Source organism: Parasteatoda tepidariorum, chromosome 4 (genome assembly GCF_982258835.1).
Source record: "Parasteatoda tepidariorum strain Cologne lab strain chromosome 4, Ptep-v5.0, whole genome shotgun sequence".
NCBI lineage: Eukaryota > Metazoa > Arthropoda > Arachnida > Araneae > Theridiidae > Parasteatoda > Parasteatoda tepidariorum.
The window spans coordinates 73,229,290-73,253,918 of record NC_141758.1 but is presented as its reverse complement, the minus strand read 5'-3'; the positions used below and the strand labels follow the sequence as shown (position 1 = coordinate 73,253,918).

The window sequence follows — 24,629 nt, the reverse complement described above, 5'->3', positions numbered from 1 at the left end:
AAAAGATTCTTTGAGAATTTAAAAAACTCACACAAAACACAAATTATTTGATTATATTAAATTTTTTTATTAAAAAGAGACTCACATAAAAAAGAGAATGTAGAAATATAAAATGAAAATTGTTAATTGGTACTCAAATGAAAATGCAACAAATTGTCCACAAAAGAGAAAGTGTTTTCAAAATTAAATGCTTTTAAAAGTGTCCTACATTTCAGACCTTATTCAAGATGAAAAGAAATATTTTTATACATTCATCAACATATACTTACATACAAAAATAAGTGAAAATTTATTTAAAAAAAATAAAGAAAAAAAGTGTAAATAAAAATGTATCCAATACATAAAGATATGCATAATGTAAAGATATGCATAATGTATGATATGCATAAGATATGCACAAAACAATATTTCAGTACTTTTAAAAGTACAATAATACTAAAAAAGAGAGCTTATACTATGCAGTTAGACATGAACCATACAAAATGATAAAGCAAATTTAAAAAGAAAAAATTACATCTCTGGCAAACACAATCATAAATTTTAGACAACATATCAGATTTTTCAAAAATAAAAAGATACTTAAACGTCTTTTTTTCCCAAGAAAAAAAGTAGTTTATGAATTTAAAACCTCAAAACATATGATTTCAGAGTACAATATTGCAACTATAATATGTCTTATACTATATTATAAAATGTGTTATTTTCTAAAACTACATCCTTAAGAAACTACAAAAGAAATTTCGTTACAAATTTATTAGTTTATAGCACAAAACAACATAGCTGCAACAATTTTTCCTAGAAATTTTTTATGATGGTAGTTGAAAAGGCGAGAAAAAGCATTATTAAAAATATTTTATATATTTTGTCAGACTTTTACATAAACAAAGCATAAATTTTAGGGTTTTACAATTTTTTTTATTCTTCATGTTGTTAGTTTAAAATACTTTTAAATAAAATTTTACAAACTGAGAGTAATATATATTAGTCATCACTAGAAAATATTGTTCACATAAACTGCATAAGTTTGCAGGTATGCAAATAATAAAGATGTTTCCTCATTTACCCATTTAATTTTATATAAGCTTCTTTTTACTCAACAAGATTGATTCTTAACACAAGTCTATAAAATTTTATTTGTTTAGTGACTTAATTTTTTTTTTTACACATTTTGACTAAATAGTAGAAACTCACTATAAATATTATGTAACAGTAATTGTGAGTTATTATATAAACTATTCCATTATTGTAATACCCTCAAGACTTGCATTCAAACATACCTGAGGTAGTTGATTTGCTTACATAGAAAAATTGTTTTAAAAAAAACTTATATATTCCTTATAGTTAGAAATAAGTTAAATTAATAAATGTCTAACTTAGAAATAGTAAAATTCAAATTGTGATGTTGCATTGAAAAGCAAATATTTATTCATGCAAATCATATGAATGTTTTTTGCATTAAAAAGTCGATTTTTAAACTATTTAATTTTATGATAGTGTCTAATATTTTTAATGTAACGTTCGTGAATTTAGAAAATATAGATAACAGATTATTTCCTTAAATAATATTGCAGTAACAGACTAATCAAAAGTTTGCATGCTTCTGTAGTGTTTTTTAATAATTCGTCCTATAATTATACAAGTGGTGTAGTTAGTTTTAAACATTTGATATTCTGTTCCAGCAAGAGCTGAATAATCAGGATTATACGATATTCAGCTTAATGTAAATTATAAAACATTTTATGAAAAGTACAAATCATGAAGCGGCCCAGCTTAGATTTTAGGCAACAAAACAACCACATGTCTTTTTACATTTTATAGTTAGCTGAATTATAAAAATAAACTGCATAACTAAATATGGTGGGAAAAAAAATGTTCCTTTTATGAATTAATAAATAAAATGATTCATCACCAAAGAAATAACTGTACAATTTTAAGACTAAAAACATCTGTGATTAATAACATAATAGCTGATATTCAATTCAAAATTGAAAAATATTTGAAAAATATATTTTTTTCCCCTTTAATTAGTTTAAAAGCTTATCAAAAATATCCTCTGAAATAGGATTATCAAAAATAATCTCCAATTTAATACTAAGACTGGAATACAAGTCCAATAATAATCAATAAAGCAAAAACACAAGAAAATTTTCTCAGTAAAAACAGTATGAATGCACAGTTAAGTAATATATTTCTTTAGGAATTGGTTGCAGAAAAGGCACTTTTCCCTCTAAAAAAAAAGAAAGAAATTATGTAAAAAAACAATTAAAAAATAAACATACTTCCATTTTATTGCATTTTTATTTGCAATATAGCTGTTTTATTAAGTGTATGAAACAGGCAAAAACGTAAAATCAATCCTATCTTATGTAGTAAATAATGTAGGGGGAAAGTACGCAAACTTATTTATTTAAATTGGCTCTTACCAACAATTGGTGTATCTGGACTTCAGTTGTCATAGGATTAAGTCCTTCCATTGTTTCAAAAACTCAACAATTTTAACTTTTTTTATTAAAAAAAAAATACTTCAAAGTACAAGTTTGAAATATGTCTATGTTTAATTCAGCATTTAGTTTCATTTTGACCTAAGTTTGAACTTTAAAAAATTTGCTTTAACAGATGTTTTCTGAGTAACTCAAAATTCTTTCGTGATAATAATGCATAATTAAAATCAGCAATGTGTTTGCATATAAGGAAAGTTTGTATTTATAAATGTCGGACAGAAATAATTCAGTGAAAAATGACTCTTGAAAAATAATAATAATAATTGGAAATTGCAAAATCTTATAAAATAATTGGAGATTGCACTCAGGCTAGGCCATACTTAAGGGGGGAGAGGGGAGGAAGGACTCGGAACTGCTGAGGACTCAACCAAAATTTCTCTCAGAAAATAATGTTTATTAATTAGTTTCTTAAAAGAAATTTGCATAGAATTTCTTTATATCTATATATATAAATTAGTGTGGCTGGGTGGCGCAGTTGGTTTGTCATCCCCAGCCCAGACACCGGATTTTCGGGATGCAGAAAATCCTCTGCGGCCATGTTGTATGATTATGCGTATGATGTAAAAGATCCCTGGAGTGCCATATTGGCTCTTTGCATTTCCGAAAAAATTAAATTCCTAGTGCACTTAAGCATTCAAATAGAGTCTCAGTGCTGCCATCTAGTGTGGCAGAAACTAGACGTCCAAATTAACATGGTCAACGGTATCTCACCGATTGTGGTGGTCCTGAAAGTGTGGATACCACTTCTGGAGAACACACTATGTCTGCTCATCAGGAAGACTGATTGCGCAGCTCATAGGAAATAAAAGAAATATGTATATAAATTACAGTTTTGTATAAAAGTTTTTCAAAAATTCTACATACTATGAAAATAAAGCTTTTAGTGATTTGAGAAAGGGACTCACGATAAATTTTGTTCTGGGGGCCGCAAAACCTTTGTTCAACTTTGCATGCCAGATTTAAATGTAACTGCTTAATTTCAACTGACTTTTGTAGTTTACCTATTGGGCACCAAAGTTCTTATTTCAGGAATATGTTCTTTTTGTATAAAAAAGATTAAGACTTATAAAGCAAAAAATTTTTATCCACCATAATACATTCATACTTACTTTAAATAACCTGATTATCATTTCCCTTAGAACAGCTGTAACTTATACAAAAATATATGTGACATATGATACGAGCCATACTTTCCCTTTTCAATAACAGCATTTTTTAAATCAAGAAAAAAAAATGTGTCAGAACTAAAAATAGTTAAATAGTTGAAAGAAACCTTATACCTTCTATATTATAAAAATTTTATTTTACCTAAATTCATCATGTTATTTCTTCTAAAACAAATGCCAAAATTAATTCATTCCTCAACAAAATAATGCTCCTAAACGGTGTTACAATTATTTGAAATCAAAAGAAAAGTAAAAATTCCTTATAGTAATGCCATGGCCTCTGCAATCATCAGACCTCAATACGAGTAAGCAGCAGTGGGAACAGTTGGCTTGTCAACAGATTCGTAGAATAGCTCAAAAATTACTCTTCAATAGTAATGACTTGATTGTACCAATGTTAAAAATACACATGGAAAAATAATAGCAACAAAACACTGCAGAATTCCGTCTTCGAAGATGTAATACTTACAAAAGGCGGCATATTGATGAAAGCAAAGTAAAATAAAACAGCTTTTGTGATCAATAATGACACCTTACATTTATATTTTGTTGGAATATTCAATGCACGGTATAAGTAAATAAATTTTCTTTTAAATTTTCACTGTATTAAGTATTTTTTCTTAAGAAAAGACTTTTGCACGCCAGTGTATATATATATATATATATAACTATATATATATATATATATACATACACTGGCATGCAAGTCTTATATATATATATATATATATATATATATATATATATATATATTATATATATATATATATATATATATATATATACACAGTCGAACCCCGCTATAGTGAACCTGGGATATAGTGAACAGCTTAGAACTTGGAAACTTGGTTATAGTGGACTCAAATTTCATTTCTTTAAATATCTTTTTCAGTCCTCCATCTTTAAACTTGTAGGTGTTGGGACTGAAAATGAATGCATTCCTATAAAATGTGTCATATTACTCTCCTTTATGCTTATCACTTTTAACTATACTGTAATAAATGTCAAACAGATCATTTATCTTACTCTCCCCCCTCCCTGACAAGCCTTGCTTTATCTCTTTTCCCCAAGCTTGCTCTACAACTAGTTAACTTGGCCACCTGCTGATTTTTTGGAATTTTCTTATCTGTTCAAATCATATTCTTTACAAATCACCCCTTGACAATCAAGAAGGGGAACAATTTAACTCATTCTACAGCTGCTCTCTTCATATTCTTACATTATCTATTTGAGACAAGATTTTTATTTCAAAAGCAGTGAAAATGGCAAATTCTCTAAAGAGAAAAGCGTTTTCGATAGAGGGCAAAGTTAAAATTGTAAAGCGCATTGATGATGGAACCAATCAATCGACACTGTGTAAGGAATTTTCCTTGTCAAAATCTACAGTTTCAAACATTTGGAAAAATCGAAGTGCAATTCTTGCCGCATACGACAAAAACATGGTTTCATCGAAAAAACTGTGTGGAGCTGAAAGAGAAAACGTAGAAGATGCTTTGTCAAGATGGCTCGAAATCTTGTTCAGAATGTAAAAATCTTGCATTCTTTGCACATTGTAGATAAGAAAATTGATGAACTCAATTTAAAATCAAATTGTGTTCAATCAAAAATCACAAATTTTTTTCATAAAAAGTGAAAATAAAACTAATATTTAGCAACGTAATTATTTTTTCCATCAATTTTTGCTTTATTATCTGTTAATTAGTTAATAATTTTTTAAATAACTTACGCAAAATTGCAAAGTCAATTTTCAATCATTCAACTGTCTTATGCAAAAAATATTCTTCAAAAAATTTGGATATAGTGAACCATCGGTTATCGTGGACACATTACTGAGTCCGCAGACGGTTCACTATAGCGGGGTTCGACTGTATATATATATATATATATATATATGAAATCTGAGTTAACAGTAAAGCTGCAAAAATAAAGATTATTTTGCTTTAAAAACTTGAAAATGAATACAAATGTATTTAAATCAATAAAAAAAAATTGTACAAATATTAATCACAAGATTTTTATATTTTTACATAGTATAAAAAATAGGAAGAAATAATTATAATTTTTTTATTTTCACTATGGCGAACATTTTGTTTTCAATATTGTAACAGAAACATTAATATGGTAATTGTTAAGATATGAGTTTCAATCTTAGGTAATTTCATAGCTTGATTTTGATTGTTGCTGATACAAATAAGATCTTATTGTTACACATCTGTTAAATATATTTACGAACATGGATGGTTTGAGTATTGGACAAAGCAAAAATAAGGTTTGATAGTGTGAATAATAAATGCATATCTACCTACATATAAAATTGAATGACTTTTTGCATGCATAACTTGATTTAGATCGTTTTTTTCACAATATCCTAAAAACTAAAACTTATTTCAATTTATCACTTTAGATTAAGTTTTCCTCAATAACTTTAAATAGCTGAATTGATAGGCAATGCATCCCTTCTTTTTTGTTCCAGTAATTTTCTGAATTATTTTGCAATAATTGATCCCCCTTTATATTTATACAATATTCAAAAAATATATTTTGTATTGTTTTAGCTAGGCTTTAAAGTTTATGAATTTTTTTTTTAGAAAACAGCTTGACATAAAAAATTTATAATAAGTTTACAACATATTTTAACATCAGTAGAAATTTATTTTGGCATGCTGACCTTTAATCCTTCAATAATCTCTTTAAGCCTCATGAAAGCCCTTTAGTCTTAATCATTGGCTGCAACTATAGTCATGAAAGTGGTGTCCAGCAAAGCAAAGATAATATATGCAGCAAGATAAGAAGACTGTTTCCAGCTCCACACAGTGGAAAACTGAAGTTAATGATCCTATCTAAAAAACAATATGAGGTTAGAGGGAAAACTAACTACAAAATACACAACAAACATTTATTCCTTAATATAACTTCTAATTACAGTGTCTTTTTCATTTTAGAGCTTCAAGTTTCATGCCATAAATACTGATGTTTCAGTTTCAATTATACCATTCAAATTTAATATATAGGGTTAGATGGTATAAAGTGGATTTAACTTTAACTAACAAAATTTATCAGATATAACAAGTAGAAGTAATTTAAGTTAATTTAAAACTATTAGCACATTTAAATTTACAGCAATAATAATCTTGGTGATCTGGAAGATAAAAGCAAATTAAATTTTAAGGATTCACATCCAACAGCATAATTAATCCAGACTAAATATTTTTATTCAAAGAACTTAATCATAATTCAAATAAGTTTACAATTTAAAAATGAGTTGCTTCACTGCTACATAACTTACATTTTAGTTCGACAGGTTATTTAAAATTAATCATTTCTCTTTAGTTACGTCATACCAAAATTATACAACAATAAAAGAATTTACGGGCACATAAAAATATATTTAAAAAAAAATGGTAAAGGACTTATCCTAGAAGCGCGCGTGGCCGGCCACCCCGCATCCTTCCACAGATCACGTTGAATCTCCGTCGTCAGCAGCAGGGAATACCTAAAATCGAACTGCCGCTCTTTCCTCCCGCTCATGTATTCCTCCGCACCGAAGGGTGGCGCTACTGTCGCTTTGACTATTCACTCCTGTGAACGAATCCACTCTCAAGCAGGGGTGAAGGAAGGAATATTGGAAGGCGTTGAAGGATAGGGGTGTAAGTGAAAATCAGATGTGGTTGTTGATTAAAGTAAAAAAAAAAATATAGATTAAAAAAAAATGAGATTATTTAAATTAAAACGCGGTGCCCAAAAAGAATTAAATAAAATTGTGCCCATAAATAACTAACAAAATAACTTAAACATACCATCATAACACTCTAAAACCAAACCATTCAATTTTTTTTTGTGGAAAATTTGAATGAATTTTATAAACATTGGATTCATATAGATTAAATATGAGGCATAACTTATCTATTTAGCTTGATTTTTTTTTTTTTTTTTTTTTTTTACAGTAATGTATTCAAAAGAACATGTTTTGATATAACCACTTAATCCCAAAGTCAAGTAAAGTAAGAATAGTTCTAGTGAGTATTAGTACATATATTTCATTCAAAAACTTATGTTAATATTTTTTTGGAAAAAAAATATATGCTCTTAAATAAATGTATCTTAAATACATTTTTAAAAAAAATAAGAACTAAATTTAAAAAATACTTTTTTTTTTCATATTGAAAAGTTAATGTTTAGGACTATAAAAATTACATTTCACTTCTAATAGTATATTTTGCTGAACTCTACACAATAGTGTTTGGTTTATTTGAAATATAAATAAGATTGTAAAAATTAATATCAGTAGTGGTAATTTAAAGTATTTTTACTTTTTACAGCAGACATATTTTTAATGAATTTAATTACTTTAAGGATATTGTTTTGTTTTCCATGAAAAAACTGCCATATGAAGGCAGAAACTAGCATGAAAACTCATCTATATCTTAATATGATCGTTAAGTAACAATATTATGCTACTTTGATAATTTGTTTAATTGTATAATATGTTTGTTATATCGCTATTCCTCCAATCATTCTTCTCTTCAAAAGATGAAATTTAAAACAAATTGTTTTTCATTGTTAAAATCATTATGTAGGGCTATAGTCAAACAAGTAACTTGTTTTTTAGCTATTTCATAATAAAATATAGAACATTAGATTCTTATTAAAACTAATACAGAAGTAAAGAAAATATCCTTACCACACAAAACTTAACTAAACCTAACCATATACCCTCTTTACCCTACCTCAGAAAACAATTCATAATAAATAGAATTTTAAAATTTCTTCTAAAATTTCTATGTAGATATGTTTTTTAGATATCTCTCTACTAGTTTGTACTAAAACTAATAGTTTTTGAAAGTTTCAAGTGATATTAGAAGAAAGTTCATCAACAGCTTAAACTAACAAACATTATAAGTCAATCATAATCAGATAGTTTGTAAACATCGAGTTTCTAAAACTGAATTAAAAATGCTTACCTCAATCCCAGTAAACATCTCTAAAAATATTGAACAAATTATCTCAGCATAAAAGGAGAGAATACATATTTTTTAACATATACAGCGCCGATTATCCGAACCCATATTATCCGAACGTCCAATTATCCGAATTATGTCTGAATTGCTTTTTTTTTTTTTTTAAGTTAAGAATACTTTTTTTTAACTTATAAAAAAAATTTCTAAATTTCTGAACGTTTCCGGTGAAAAGATGCCAGATTATGCAGCAGAAGAAATAGAAGACTGGTGTTGAGACACTGAAAACGTCCCAGGATTTTAAATTATGATGAAACTGTTGCTGAAATTTTGAGTGAAAATCGAAACTCCACAGACGAAGCTCAAGATAATGGACCTTCTCATATAGAAGCATGCAATTCATTAGATATTGCAATGAATTGGCTAGAACGTCAAAATGATGTTGATCCACTTCAGTTGATTTATTTAAAAAGAATAAGGGATATAGCTGCTCAAAAAAGAGCATCTTCTTTGAAACAAAAGTCTTTGCTGGATTTCTTTTGCAATGGAAAATAAAGAAAAGTGTGTTAAAAACAGTAATTGAAAAAAAAACTACAAAAGCTGAAATATGATTGAAATAATTCAAAATGAAACGAAGTAAAAAAAAAATAAATAAATAAAAAAATATTTAAAAATTGAAAAAAAAAAGAACTGTTAAACAGAGCTATATTAGATACTACTGCCTGTCCTAAACCTGGAAAAAGTGTGAAGGGAAGTTACTGCATAAATAATAATCATTTTAACTAGATTTTAAACAACTTTCCAATTATCCGAACTTTTCATTATCCGAAACACGTTCGGTCCCGGGCAGTTCGCACAATCGGCGCTCTACTGTACCCACTTTATCCCCATCTACACTTTTTACCAAAGCTGACTCTACAAAAAAAAAAATAAAAAAGCTGTAAATATCTTTTAATATTTTCACTTTTAAATACCTTTTTTTATTCCCTTCTGAGGATATCACTCCAAAAAAAGCTAGATATTTTGGCATTTCTAAATAATCAAGTAATTCTATTAAAAAGTGAATTTATACAAAATTTTACGAAACTTTTAGAACCACTATTGTGTTTGGCACACAAAATGAACTTAAAAAGCAGGAAAAATAACAATTACAGATCATATTGATAATTCAGAAGCGTAACACAAAATTTCTTGTTCAAGGAAAGGACTAGGGCAAAACAGAATTGCATACAGATCAAAAGTAACCAACCTTCTTGAGAAGAAAGTCACTATTTGAAAAAAAAAAGTACTATAAAAACATCAAATAAGTTTAAAAGTTATTAGAAACTCATAAATAATCACTTTAGGAATGCATATAAAGAATAAAGCATCAATTCAATTAAATGATATAATTAAGTTTAAATCAAAACATGCAAAGGAAATTTCTTTGAAATTATCTCTTATTTCAAAAAATAAATAATGAAAAGAAACAGAAAATGAACAATTCTACGATTGACAGCAACATCACTCGTGTTGCTTTCAATTTGTTGTCAATAGTCAGGTGAGTAACAGGGCTTGACGTTCCTCTATTTTTGGTACTCAAATGCAGTTTCATGATATGCAGTACGGTTGTCGTAAACAAAAACCAAAAATTACTTACAGAAAATTATCTAAGTAATACAATTCTAAAAATAATTTAACTACATTAAAAGAACACAAAACAAAATTAAACAAGAATTAAACTCACCGAACTATTAAAGAAACAACAATTAGTGCGTCTGACTTATTGTTCTTACAGATGTTTAGTTCAAAATAATCAGTACTTTGTTGGCAGCTAAATGGGGAATGAAACCATCAGCAATCATAGAATCAGTGGCTGGCATGTTAATCTATCACTGAAAAAAAATCAAATGAAATTTAATACAGCAACTAATAAAAACTTAACAATTAAATAACACAACTAACAGTTGATAATTTGAATGCAGTTTTGAAAAATTTCAAGCAAAATATAAGTAGCATTGTTAACTAAATAATAATTAGCACTAGTAATAGTATAATTTAAATAATTTTAATTACATTAAAATAGGGCAAGAAAATAAACTATAGATCAATATTTAAACTATCAACCCTACAGGACAAAACAAACCTTAATAAGTTTTACTACTTCTGGCATACATCTAGACTACATATCACACAGAGAAAAATAATAACTAATACCCACCTTTACTATTCATAATTGATATAGTTGTTTCCTCTGTGAATTCATGATATTGAATTTGAAGGAAGGTGACAATATTAGAATCCATACCTCACAGTAAAATTAATAACTTTTGCCATGCATTTTTTACAGCCTGCATTTTTTATCTGCCATACTAAACAGTAGATTTTATACTTCTAGTTTAATGATTAGAGGTAATAGTTTAGTTTATGAGTTCTTTTCCACTTCGCTCTAAAGAGGAAAAAGTTATATGAAAATTTTATGCAATATAAATTCACCGAAGGAAAGATTGACAAGTTATCGCTCTAAGTTGCATTGATCACTGAGCCTTTAACAACTAAGTAGTTTAAAAAGACATTTTCTTTACAGAATGAGGTAATTCTCTATCATTCCAACAGGCAACCACCAGCACTTCGCTTAGTTATGAATTGATACCAGTATGGAAACGATTCTGTATTGATATTTTAATTCAAAAATATTTTGCAGCAAGAACTTAATGAAGAGTTTATGTTGCAACTCTGGTGTACATTAGAGTCTGTCATCTAGTAAGCCAGATGCAGAAAGAAATATGGTGCTGCAATCAAAATCAAATGCTCTTTAGTCGTGTAATGAGGTACAGATTGTTTCCAATGAGGATTTTTTACATAACCAAGCTAATGTGTAAAGTAGACAATGTTAGACAAAAAATTAACATTTCATAGCCACATAGACATCATACTGAAAACAGGTACTGACTTAGAAACTTAAGGGAAAAACTAACCCTTCCTACCATTTTAGGAAAAAAATAAAACTGTGTTCTCAAATTGGCCTAAAATAAAAATTAAACTGGAAAAAGTATTGAAAAAAAGAACTTTTAAAGTACTTAGTATGCCACTAAGTCAGAAAGTGAAAGTTAGACTAGCATGGATGTTATTTCATTCTCTGTTCTATCTGTCTTTACTGTGGAAGATGCATTAGCACATCTATTATGGTGCATCTGGGTGGCTAACAAATCTGCCCTACTCATATTTGAATGAGGAGTGTCAATCAAGTAGGCATTGAAGAAAAAAATATTTCTTTTAGATAGAAAACACCCATAATAAAATTTTAGTTGTGTTAAAATGTATTTAAACTTAATAATACTTAAATAAATTAAAAAATAAAATTAAATAATACTTAATTAAATTTTAAAAAATTGTGAAAATTAATTTCTGTAAATTTCTTTGTTTCTCATTCTTTTTATGTATATTAAGTTGAAACTAAATTAAAAATCACAATACAGATCCTGTTTTGCTAATAAAAATAACAACATTAAAAGAATAGAACTAAAATTTAGGATTCTGAGAATGTTATGAAATATTTAGATTTATGCATTCATTTAAATATTTTTTAGAAAAATATTATTTTATCTTAATACATCTTTAATTTTGAAATTTTCCCTTTTGACGTGAATTATTAAGTTATGAGACTAAAAAATTAAGATTCCAAAATTGTAATTAATTTGGGTGAAGTTATCGGTTGAACAAGAGAAAATTAAAATGTTAAAAAATTTAAGAGCCTTCTCTGAATTGATTGACATGCGCAGGAAAAAGAGTATCATCATCCTCTTTAACCCTCAAATGACTATAAACGGATGGGAAACAGTAAAACATTATTTAAATATCTGTATTCAATTTTCATCAATAAACTAATGTTTGTCATTTACTCAACTTTGCAACATCTTTCGAACAGTTAATACAAGATTGTTCTGAAATTAAAAACTAGAAACAGATTGTTTCTTTAAAAATTATGTCTAAACAATTCTGTGACAATCATTTTTAAAAAGGTAGTTCTGGTTTATTACATTTGCATGCCTTTAGATTTTTGAAAATATCTTTGTGTTTATGTAACTTGCATCAATAAAGTACTATTAGAATCATTCAAATTAAACAACAAAAAAAAATTTAAAACATCTGAAAAGAAGCAAGTGTACAGCATTAAATCCACATCCCAATTGTATTACACATCATATAATTTCATTACATTAAGCTTATGAGAAAATATCTAGAACACTTGCAAAAATTAACAAAAACTTTCTATATTTAATAAAGACTTTTTTTTAATTCTTAAATAGTATGACTCTTTAGAACTACACACTATCATTAAAAGTTTGTGAAGAACAAAAAACATTAACAAAATTAAATTATTTTTTTTGTAAAACTCAAGAAAACAAAGGAAGAGGTCTCTTAATTAGACTCTATTTTGCCACTTAGCCCAAAAAGGCTTGTAAGGGTTCTGTATAGGACAATACATACTTACCTGCCTTTATTTTTTGAGCTGAAAAAATAACTAAAACTAAAAACTAGCAGATGTATAGAAAAAGGCTAATAGAGCATGTTCAGAAAACATGCAGTCATAAGTAGTAAAAAGTACTGAAAACAGCACTGAAACATCAATAAAATTTTAAAAGAAAGCACATTTTTTTGTTTCTAACAATCTTGGCATTATACGAGAGAATATCTAATCAAATAATGAATATCGAAGCACAGTTGAAACCATCAGGGATGAACACAAGGGGATACCAAGAAAGGTAAGTTGGCATAGATATTCCTGGGAGAACGTGATTTTTCTTAATAGTATTTCATATAATTTTGTAGTCCTAAAACTGTTAACTAGACTTGAATACTTACAATAATTAATTATGTTCAGTCTGTTAAACTTTTCTTAAAGTATTGGGGAAAAAAAGATCTTGATTTTTTAAAAATAGCATACTTTTTTGTAACAATGCAATTTTGTCAGAATGAATCTTTTGTATATGTATGCTCTTTGCCTATTTAATAATTCCTATTCTACATGAAATACTGCAAAGCATGAAATTTTTTAACTTAAAAATATCTTATGAACATTGCCTTGGGAGAAGGGAATACATAACAAAGAGCTCTGACAACAGAAAACTGCTCATTAATTCCTGTCACTCTCAACATCTGAATACAATTTTTTCCCACTGTTATGTGTTCTTGTAATATTGGACTTTTACTATGTGCATTTGACTCATAAAATAAAGAGATTAAAAAAGTTCTTACCTACAAATTGCAAGAGTACAGTGGTCTATTGGAAGGTTGAACTTGATGCATAACTTCTTAAACAAACTTGCAAAACTGACATCACCAAGAGCAGAATCCCATTTAATTAAGTCAAAAGACTTACTTTCTTGACACATAAAGATAAACCTAAGTGGCTTCTTCATAGTTCTTCCAACTCAAAAGCAATAAAGTAAATAACATGTTCACTTATCCTGTGTCTTCTTCAGATGACTAAGATAATCTTGCAAAAAATTACTTACTGAATGGATTTTATTCAATAGCACTTTCACCGATAACAAAAGCTTAAAAACTTTTAAAGCAGTTCTTGGTTTGCATACACAGTTCAACAAAAGTATACAAAGTTTTTAATGTTCGATAAAATATATAAGTCGAACATTCAAATAATTCAGGAAACAAGTTGCTTGATGTTCCATATAAGTAGGGCTAATGATATCAAATAAAGTTTAGACATTAGCTAAATTTCTTTAAACAGAATAACCATTTTTTTAGCACCATACATTAATTTATCAGATTGCGTACTTTCTAATAAAATATTAGATTCAAAAGAAATTTGGCAGCCTAGCTAGCAACTGTAAATAAAACAAAATCTTGGCATATTTTTTACTGGTAAAAGAAAAATATATAAGTCACTTACTTTGAAAAATTCTTCAAGTATTTTACTCAGAGTAAAATAAAATTTTATGAAATGATTTAAAACGCGATGTTGAGAGCAAGGTTGGAGTTTTTGCCGGCAAAAAGGGGTTTTTGCCAGGACAGTGGCAAAAACCTGGTAAAAACCGGCAAAAACTGGTAAAAACCGGCAAAAACCAAATTATCTAAATTGCTGATTAAATATTTATACAAAATACTTGAAACAAATTTAAATCAATCATAAGGAATAATAATTTTGATACATTTTCATGAAAAAATTATTTTTAATATATTAATAATTAATATACCTAAGGGTAATAATTTTTAAAAGATTGAAAGTTTTTGATCTCTTTTCATTTTAGAATCCTAAAATAAATGTTTTTTTACAAATAAATATTATTATTTGTATAATACTATTATTTATTATAAAAAATTATTATTTTTACAATAATTAACTACACATGTTGATAGATATTTTATGCTTTAAATTATATTTGTATTAATTTAAAAATAAGTTCATTTCACTGAAAAAAAGAGAATAATCACAAATTTTCCAATCAATAATGTTTTAAACTACTAAAATGATACATTATCATTTAATTATGGAGTAATAGTTTTGTTAATTTTTTTGTAATTATTTATATTCATAGTATATATTTCAATTTTAGGAATAATTTTGTATCAAAAATGTGTTTTTGTCCTCTCATCTTGGAAAATATAGGTTTTTGCCACTTTTTGCCAATTTGCTTGGCAAAAACCTGTTTTTGCCAGGACGGTTTTTACCGGTATTTACCATGGTTTTTTCCACCTGCGGCAAAATCTTGCCAACCCTGGTTGAGAGAAAAAAAAACGCTTTTTAAGAAGAAAAATCCTTTGGACAAAATTTTAAAAAAAAAAATTTTTTAATTTCTTCAGCTTGCTTTGTAACATGTTCTTTGAGTTGTTAGAATTTAGAAAGATAAAAAATAGAAACAAAATTGAAAATATATATGTATGCTAATAAAGTTTTATGCAATCTTTAACAGAAAAAGAGTTCAAAAACACTTAACCTAACATAGATATTACATTCTGTATTGTATTCATATTAAGATTGAATCTCTAATCATTCAGAATGGAACAGAAAGTTTCTGAATACCAATACAAATATCCAGCATTCTTAAATCTGTAATTCAATACTAAAGCTTGTTAATATAACATTTTAAAGCTTTAGTTAAGAAATTCTTGATAAAATAAGATTTCTTTTTTCAATTAATTTACTTTCAGTTTACTATCAAACTAAATGGAAAAACTTACTTCACTGTGTAAATTTAGTTTACTGTATAAAATTATGCAGAATATGTGTTGAAGGCTAAGTAAAAAATTTGGCTCTCAGCAAACATTGCCATAATTTTACAATTCACCAAGGTAATTGAAAAATCAGTATTTTAATATCTGCCTTACATTTTTTGACTTGCTTCAGCAAGCCGTCAAGCTTTTTGGAAAATAAGATTAACAAAACAATTCAGTTTTAAAATTAATTTCTTTTAAAACAGCCGGAAATTTCATTCAAATTAAGGTATTAAGTTGAAAAAATTCATAACAGAATTCAAGATGCTGAAGGAAAACAAAATTTTTTTGTTTAACTGTAAAATAAAACAAAACTTATTAATCTAAGCATCATATAATATTTTAAGTCTAAATTTATTTCTTAAAAAAGGATATTTGATTTTAGCTTTGGAAAAGGAATAAAAAAAATTTGTAGAAACAATGCAAACTAAGCAAATTTCTATTTTATTTTATTAATTAATTAATTTATTTATTTTTGAAAATAAACTTGGGGCTTTCTTAGTTTCCGATAAAAAAAAATTCATCACTGATGAAATGAATTAGCGTATACTGACATAACTCATCAGAAAAAAATTAAGTAAAATGTGCACACAAAAAAAAATTTATGAATAGTTTTTTGCTTTAATGATCAGATTTTCAAGAACTCAGATCTCAATGATCAGATTTAGTGCAAATCCTAATGGTTCAAAGAGTGATCTCCAATTTTCCAATTAATTAGTGCAGAATATTTTTTAAGTTAAAGTTGGACACTGAATCATATTTTCTCATAAAAAGAATTCAATTTCTCTTTTATGATTTAGGTTTTTTGACAATCAAAATTCGGAGAAACATAATCTGAAATATGGTGCCAATAGATAAGTTAAGAAAGTTTTGGAAGTTTAAGCTTCTTAATATTAATTTACTTCTAACATATTTTACAATAAAACAGAAAATTTATAAGCTAATAAAAACTGAAAAACGTTGTACACAATTAAATTATTAGCGAAAGATATATAGTTTCCAACAACATATTATATTTAATTAAGATAGAAAAATATTGAAGTGTAAGATATACTATTTTTACACCCTTTTAAACAATGTTATTTTTAATGACCAAGCACAAAACTTTAATAAAATATGGTGAAAAAGTTTTCTGTGTAACAAAATGTTGGAAAAATCTGTATTTTTAAACCTTTACCTTTAATTGAAATATGTAATTTAAATTCTGTAATTCATCATTTAAAATTACAAAGTTTAAATTGGGTTAAATTATTATAATTTACAATTACAGAATTTTTTGATGATTATTAAGAAAAAATAAATAATAAATACTTTATTCAAAATTATTTTATGTTCGATAAACTTAAACTATAAAAATTTTTGAATTGAATGCAAAAATTTTTTATTTGCAGAAAAACTTCAAGATAACGTGAAGATTAAAATAAACTTAACTTTGGAAAGAAAACAAAAGGTATGTTTAGTAACGTATGTCTGATTTCAGAATTTAAAATATTGTCACCATAAACTAATTGGCAAATATGAAGCATTTAATTTACACTGATCATCATTAGAACAAACATTATTTAGAATATCTTTTTTGAGCACAACACATACAATGACTGAAACAGACCATTACTGCCTTTTTTAAAGTCCATATTTTAATGTTATAGTAATTTTTTAAAAAAAGATGAAAATAAAATAAAAATTCTTAAAATTTTAAGGGAAACTTGATTGGGAATGAAAAATTGGAATAAAAAAAATAAATATGGGCTCATTCATTATTTAACTCACCTGAAATCCAGATTTAAAATAAATTTTCCATGAGTTCCAAATGAGAGACATAAAAATAATAAAAAACACAAAAAAACATACAAGTACTTAGCTTTTACAAATAACAAAAATTAAAATGCAATAGATTAAATAAAGCTTAATAAATTATTGAATAAACAAAAAAAAATTACACATAGAACCAAAAATGACAGGTCTCGAAATTTAAAAATTTTGCATGCAAATAACATTGATATCAAACAAAAGATCAGAAAAATAAATTTGAAGATTTAAAAAATTTAGCACTATAGTTCTGAGTTATAAGTTTCCAAGCAGTTTTCACAAATAAAATATAACCTTGTCATCTTTCACAAAATGTAAAGTAAATTACAGAAAGCATTTTTGTAATTCTTCCAACTGCGTCATTCCACATCAGATCAATCACTTCAGGGCCGACCCCTTTGATTTTAATGAAATTATTTGGAATGGATAAATGTGATAAAATAAGCAACTATTATCAATTTGTAGATATTTTATTTGAAAATTGTCAAAGTTTTGGACATTTGAATGAAGTAAAGTTTCCATAAAAAACGACAAACTTGCATACAGAGAAATTGGTAGCAACTTTTTGTCTAATTATAGCAGAAGAAAATTTCAAACTACAAGACCTATCAATTGAAACAACATATGACATTCTGAAACTAGGTCAAACATTCAAAGTAACCTGATTTGATCTTTGTCCTAAAATAACTCGTAGCATGTGGTCTCAAAAAATTATGAATAAAGTACATTTTCTTATTGCAACATTCCTTAACTTAAGTAAGAATTAGTACCTAGGAGTCTTAAGAGAAAAAAAGGTATAAAGAGTTAAACACTGTATAATTAAAAGTGTTATGCTTTTCAATGCAAGCAACAAATATTTCTTTTCTTGGGAGAAAAATATTAAGTTTTAAAATTACTAATATAAATAATATATTTTTTAATAAATCAACACATATTAACAGAACAACACATATCGACAAATCAACACATATCACTTTATTAAAACATCCTTTATTTCAACCTTCTCATTTTTATGTGTTATTAATTTACTTATTTTTCATAATACATTTTTCAGAATTTTAAAAATTAAAATCCATTTTTTAGTTTAATCAAAAAATAAAATATTTTATTAAGTTATTGAGAGTTATTAATTTTACTAACTTTATAACAAATTTATAAATGTTTTAAAAGTAACAATATTTCAATTGCTTAATCAAATAAATGTCCTGATTATAAAAGAGAGAAGACAATTGCACTATACAAAATAAACTGATAGAAGTTACTTGAATATTTATTATTTTTTATTTTATTTAATAATAGTCAAAAAAATTTTGAATGGTAAGGTATGCAGTTTTTTACATCATTTTAAAGAATATAATTTTACAAGACAATATACAAAATTTGTCCAATAGTTCCTGAGAAATCAAATTTTAAATATCTAATTTTTTTAAAAATTTAATATCTCCGGAACTATTCAACCAATTTTGCTCAAATTTTGTACCTTGCCACATAAAATTATATTCTTTAAAATGATGCAAAAAAAAACGCACACACAAATTTTGTAATTGAGTGCAAAAATGTAATTCATTTAAAATCTTTTTGAAATATAGTGAAACACGCAAAATGAACCATAGGGGATACAAACTTTGGAGCGCTGTCCTGTCAAACTATTGAAACCATATTTCCCAGATTACAGCGACCCACTATATTTAGGAATCAGAAATCTGAATCCATGTAAAAAAAAAAGGCATATTTAGTCAGAGAAAATACATTTTCATATCTGATTTTGTAACTTAAAATATTGTCTGCACCCCTTTTAATTGGAATCTTTTTTAAAAACGAATAGATTACAATTTGGACAAAACAGTGAAAAAAATTAAAAATTGGCAAAAGTTTTAAAAGATTACTATAGTTATCCAAAAAGAAGGAATTCTCAAACAATGTCGGATGAATCTACTGTTTCCCAGCTGAAAGAAAAGTTTCAAGAATTATCTCAAGCTCCAAATACAGTAGAATCCCAATTTTACATTTTATCTTGGAACAGTGCTAAAAAACATTAGAACAGGGGAAAAGGTAACATCGGGTCATAAAAAAAAAAACATAAGCATATTTTTCAAAAATTGACACTAAGAGATAATACTGAAAGGAGTTTTTAAATCAATTCAGTGAAAAAAATATACATTAGAAAATATGCCTCACTCCTCTCTCAAGAAGAAATTTCATTTCACCACTAAAAAAAAAAAAAAAAAAAAAAAAACGTACAGAGGAAAGTTTTTGAGTATCATTTACAATAAAATAACAGAGCTGTCTGTGAAAAAAAACTTAGCCACTATTTTTTCCGATGAAAACATCTAACTTTACTGGGCTATAAGGTTGAAAATCGAATTCAGTTTTAAATTTATGAATAAACTAAGTTTTAAATATTTAAATGCAACCAATGTATATTTAAAATATTTATGGAAAGCGTAAGTATTAGACCCCAATTTTAAATTTCTGGACACCCTCTCAAGGAAAAGATATGCCTAAGTGCTAATGAAAGCAAGATCAAGACTGTGTAGTTAAATAATTAAAAAGTGCCTTTAGAGGATACTTGTTGCTGTGTTGTTTTATGGGACTGCTGATGGTGGGTAGGATATAAGCTTAGAGTAAATTAAGGTATATTTTTTAAAGCCTCATTGACTTTTGTTGTCATAGTTGTGCGAACAGAAGCTTAGGACTTTAAAAGTAGACAAAACAAAGATTATTATGAATGTTGATGTACAAACAACAGGTTAAGATTTTTTAATACGGGTGAAGGAGATGAAAATGTCTTAGATGTTACTAGATATAGTTGTATAGTATACAACTTATATGAATTCTTCAGATCTTTGATGTTGACACTTCAAAGTACAAATTCTTACATGTGTAGAAGAATATTGCAGTGATAAATTTTTTGTTTAATATTTTGAGACAGTATGTTTTGGGATATTTCAGGTCAAATGACCAATCAAGTCACTTTAAAAGTTTGACCTAGCCTCAGAAAGTGTTGAAAAGCATCTATTGAAAGCCTCAATTCTTAGCTTTACGATGGTTTCGAAAGTTTCTTCTGCTATAATTTGAAAACAATTACATCCACTTGCTAGTTCAGTTGCTTTTCATGAAAATTTTATTATTTAAAAGTTTATAACTTGAACAATTTTCAAATTAAAACTTGATGCAATTAATTAATGCCCATTTCACCAAATTTATTTAAAATCATGGGTTCGGTCTTAAACTGATAGATATGACATGGAATGACACAATATTACCAAAGCATTAACCATATTAGTACTAAAACAAATTGCAAAATAACAGAATATTACCACACAAATAGCTTTCAAATATAAAACTCAAATGAATAAGGAAAAAGATAAATATGAAATAAAATAAGTTTAGAAGAAAAAAAGCTAAATATTATGATAAAAATTTAATTAAAATATTTTATTAAAATTTGGAAATCAAAAAAAGGAATCAGACATAGAAGTAAATCTAAAATTTTTTTAGTTTTTCAATAAAAAAAGATGAACATTAAATGGGGAAAAAAAAAAAAAGCTTAATGAGATATTGAAGAGAAGCCTAAAAATTTCCAATTTTTCACCAAAGTAGCTCCAATTCCAGAAGTGTGTTTTTTGAATAAATTTGGAAACCTTTCCAATAAACTTTCTATATCTGTAGCATTTACATTTGAATCAATCTTGATTAAATATGAGCATATGCAATCAATACTAACTCCAAAGGGATGGACATTCAAGAATGTCGCAATCAAAGCAATTAAACACATCTCATGTTGAGTAATAGTGCTCATACTATTACCGCTTTCATCTACAGAACTGGATCTAACATCATGTGATTGGCTAGAAGCGGTGTTAAGACCTTGAGTAGCTACAAATTCTTCTTTAAATTTTTCTAATTCAGATAACTCTGCTTGTTTTGCTATAGCTTCTTTCTTTTCTTGCAGAATTTGAGCATATGTATTACAAGTTGATTCCATCTTTATTTTTAATGTAGCATTTTTTTCAACAGCATTTTGATAACGAGTCCTCAACTCCTCTACTTCTTCACGCAGTTTCCGAACTTCATCTTTAGATATGCCTTTGGTATTTTCAGAAATATTTGATGATTTTTGCTCTTCTTCCTCTCCTTCACTTAGTTCCATTTCATCTTCAACACGTTCTTCAACTAATTCTCTGGAATGGGTTTTGATGATCATCAATGTTTTTTTTCTCATTATCTCAATTTCTTTTCTTTGAGCTTTTGTGAAAATATCCATTGAAGATGGTAAGCTTTGAATTGTTTCAAAAACTTTATATATCTCATTGAAACATAAAGAAATATAAGTCATTTTTTGCTGCATCTGTTCCTTGGCAATGGACATTTTTTCTTCTAACTCTTCTTTCTCATTGAACAATGTCTGCAAATGAAAAATTGCACACTTAATCATAGAATAAAAACTTCCAAAAGTTTTCTTGTTACATTCTCCTCTTTCTAACCAAGTAATCAAAACATGAGTAGCAGATTTGAAATGTTCTTTGCTCTTAAGTTTATCAGTTAACAGATTTGCTTCATGCTCAGAATAATAAACAACAGGTGGTGGCGTTGGAGGATTTAAAGCTTCTTGCTCCTTTCTTTCTCGATGACGAGCTTCTCTTTGTAATGCCCGTTGCAAACATTCCCATTCATACTCATCATCACTTGCTTTAGCAAAATCAACATGGAGCCTTCCAGAATAAGCGCTTTCGTCTTTATTTTCTATTTTTAATCTATAGCCTAATAACATCATTGCTTGGTCTACATAAGCTTCTGCAATAAACCGCACATGGCAAAAATTCTTTTTACTCATTCGAACAGTACTTATTTCACCACATCTACTAAAGATTTCACGGACTATTTCTTCGGAAATTTTTTCCGGTAAGCCTCCAACAAACACAGTTTTACAACCTGGATGTCTTTCTCTCGTCTTAAAATGTTGCCCTGGATGAGGAGGATAAAGAACACAAGAGGATAAAGTGATAGTTTCCTTAACTGGAGGAATCATCATAGAGTTGTCTGGAGGATACATAGGATATGGTAAATAGTTTCCCATCATACCATACATATCACCTGTCATGGGCATGTAGGCTGCATAAGGATTGATACCAGCACTTGTACTAGGTATCATATCCATGCCTGAGCTAACAGGAAGTGAAGTAGAAGCTTGCATTGTATTCGGAGGCATTCCCATGCCATCCATTTGGTAACTAGGCCACTGAGGATTCATTGCAGCATACATGTTAAAAGGAGTCATCATAGAAAGAGATCGTTGATTTGGATCAACATCATTCTGTTCTGGAACGCCATAATAATAAGCAGAAAAAGTCTGAGCTATTGCAGGAATTGTTGGTTGCAGCGAGTGAGATTGATGCGATTGTTGCGACGAGATCGTTGGATGAGATGGCTGTAACTGCTGCTGAATATTAGAATTTGAATTTATCTGCTCTTTATTAGAGTTTACTTCTTTATTAATATTTGTCAGATTTCTAGAGTGAGGGTTATCTTTCTTACATTCTTTCTCAGGACTCCGTTCTCTTTTTTTACCTTGCGTGCAATTCATATCTTATATCTACTTTCTTGTCAGTGATAATTGGAACAAGACGGATTAAATGATCGAAATTCAGTTCCACTCGACTTATTTTTGTTTTCAGAAGGAAAATCTGTACTTCTGTTATCTATTGTGGTAAATGAAAGTAATGAACGAATTTGATGATCAACTAGATTTAATTATGGTAGTGTATAACGTGAGGATGCCTGTGAATCCTCAGGAAACAGGATGACCCTTCAAGGCATGTTTTCAAGCATGCGCAGTATACTAATCATAATGAGTAACGCCTCCTCCCTGTCCTTCTTACAGACGTCTACAGAACAGAAAATGGCGCGCTCATTTCAAATCAAAGCTTATCAAGAAATAATAAAAGATTATTAAAAGGGTATGTAATTATATTTTATTCGATGTATTGATTTTCTGCCTTTTCATCAGAAATATGTATTTCCTTAATTGTTGAATGATCATCTTTTTTAATTAATTAATGAACGTTGAATAAATAAAAAGCTTTGCAAGAATCAATGTTCAGTTTCTTTCCTATTTTCTTTATTTGATGTTAAATGTACAATGTAATGACTGGTGATTAAGACGTTAAAATGCAAAAATCGCGAACAGAAATCCGAATAAATTATTTATAGTTTGTAAGTGCAAATATATTTATACAATCCTTAGTATTTAACGATCATTCAATGTAAAGAAAAGGCAGCATTTCATGTATTGAATGAAATATATTTACTGCTTATAATAAGATCTCTTTTGTTCACTCGTTTTTCATTGACTCAAGAGTCTTCACGTGATTATTTAATAAAAAATACAAAAGAAATACACGTGATACAATTGGTGTGACTAATATAAAGCATGTTTCCTTAATTAGACTAAGCAATAATGTAAAATTTGAGGCACTTATTTATTGAGTGTAGGTAAATTTTCCGTCATATTTGAGGGAGGTATGAATTCATGACAAAGTAATGAATTTAAAAAGTTTGGGCCAATATTTTTAACTTCAATGCGAAATAGAATAGACTTGATTAAAATCATCGACAAAATAAGGAATTTTTGCATTAAATTGACTAACATAATTCGAATTAATTAACACATAATTTTTGCTTTCTTTTCCCAAACTCAATGTATTTAATTACAAATTTACACAAATCATTTTAAAAATTTCTTATATTTCAATAACGCCTCTGTAGATGGCACCACCACTATCTTTCTTTCTAAACTTTTTTTTAACTGATGCTTCCCTTCCCTTCACCAACCTTTTGAGAAAGGATACGCATGAACGAATAACTTACAAAATAGGCTGTTTACTCGGTAGCTGGTAGCAATAAATTATGAAAGATAAGATGATTGAGAGGATCCTAAATATTTCAGATTAGAGTTAAAAAAATTAAACTTATAAGCATTC

At 27.5% G+C, this 24,629-nt stretch overlaps 1 protein-coding gene across 5 annotated transcripts; it reads right to left on the bottom strand.

Moving 5' to 3' along the window:
• Positions 1 to 43: 43 nt before the first annotated feature.
• On the bottom strand, positions 44 to 23,559 carry LOC107445216 (ecto-NOX disulfide-thiol exchanger 2). 5 transcript variants are annotated; one of them, XM_043046755.3, is made up of 6 exons: positions 21,457 to 23,559; positions 19,533 to 19,592; positions 13,861 to 14,304; positions 10,349 to 10,496; positions 6,336 to 6,507; positions 44 to 2,227 (listed from the first exon to the last, which is right to left on the bottom strand). In XM_043046755.3, exons 1-2 carry the CDS (start codon positions 23,231 to 23,233, stop codon positions 19,579 to 19,581), a joined length of 1,791 nt encoding a protein of 596 aa, XP_042902689.1. In that variant the 5' UTR covers positions 23,234 to 23,559; the 3' UTR covers positions 44 to 2,227; positions 6,336 to 6,507; positions 10,349 to 10,496; positions 13,861 to 14,304; positions 19,533 to 19,578. The 5 variants fall into 5 exon arrangements, 4 of the variants coding, with proteins under 4 accessions (XP_042902689.1, XP_042902690.1, XP_042902687.1 ...); XM_043046756.3 differs by lacking the exon at positions 13,861 to 14,304; XR_011637039.2 differs by lacking the exons at positions 19,533 to 19,592; positions 21,457 to 23,559 and having other exon boundaries at positions 13,861 to 14,704.
• Between the last annotated feature and the right edge of the window lie 1,070 nt (positions 23,560 to 24,629).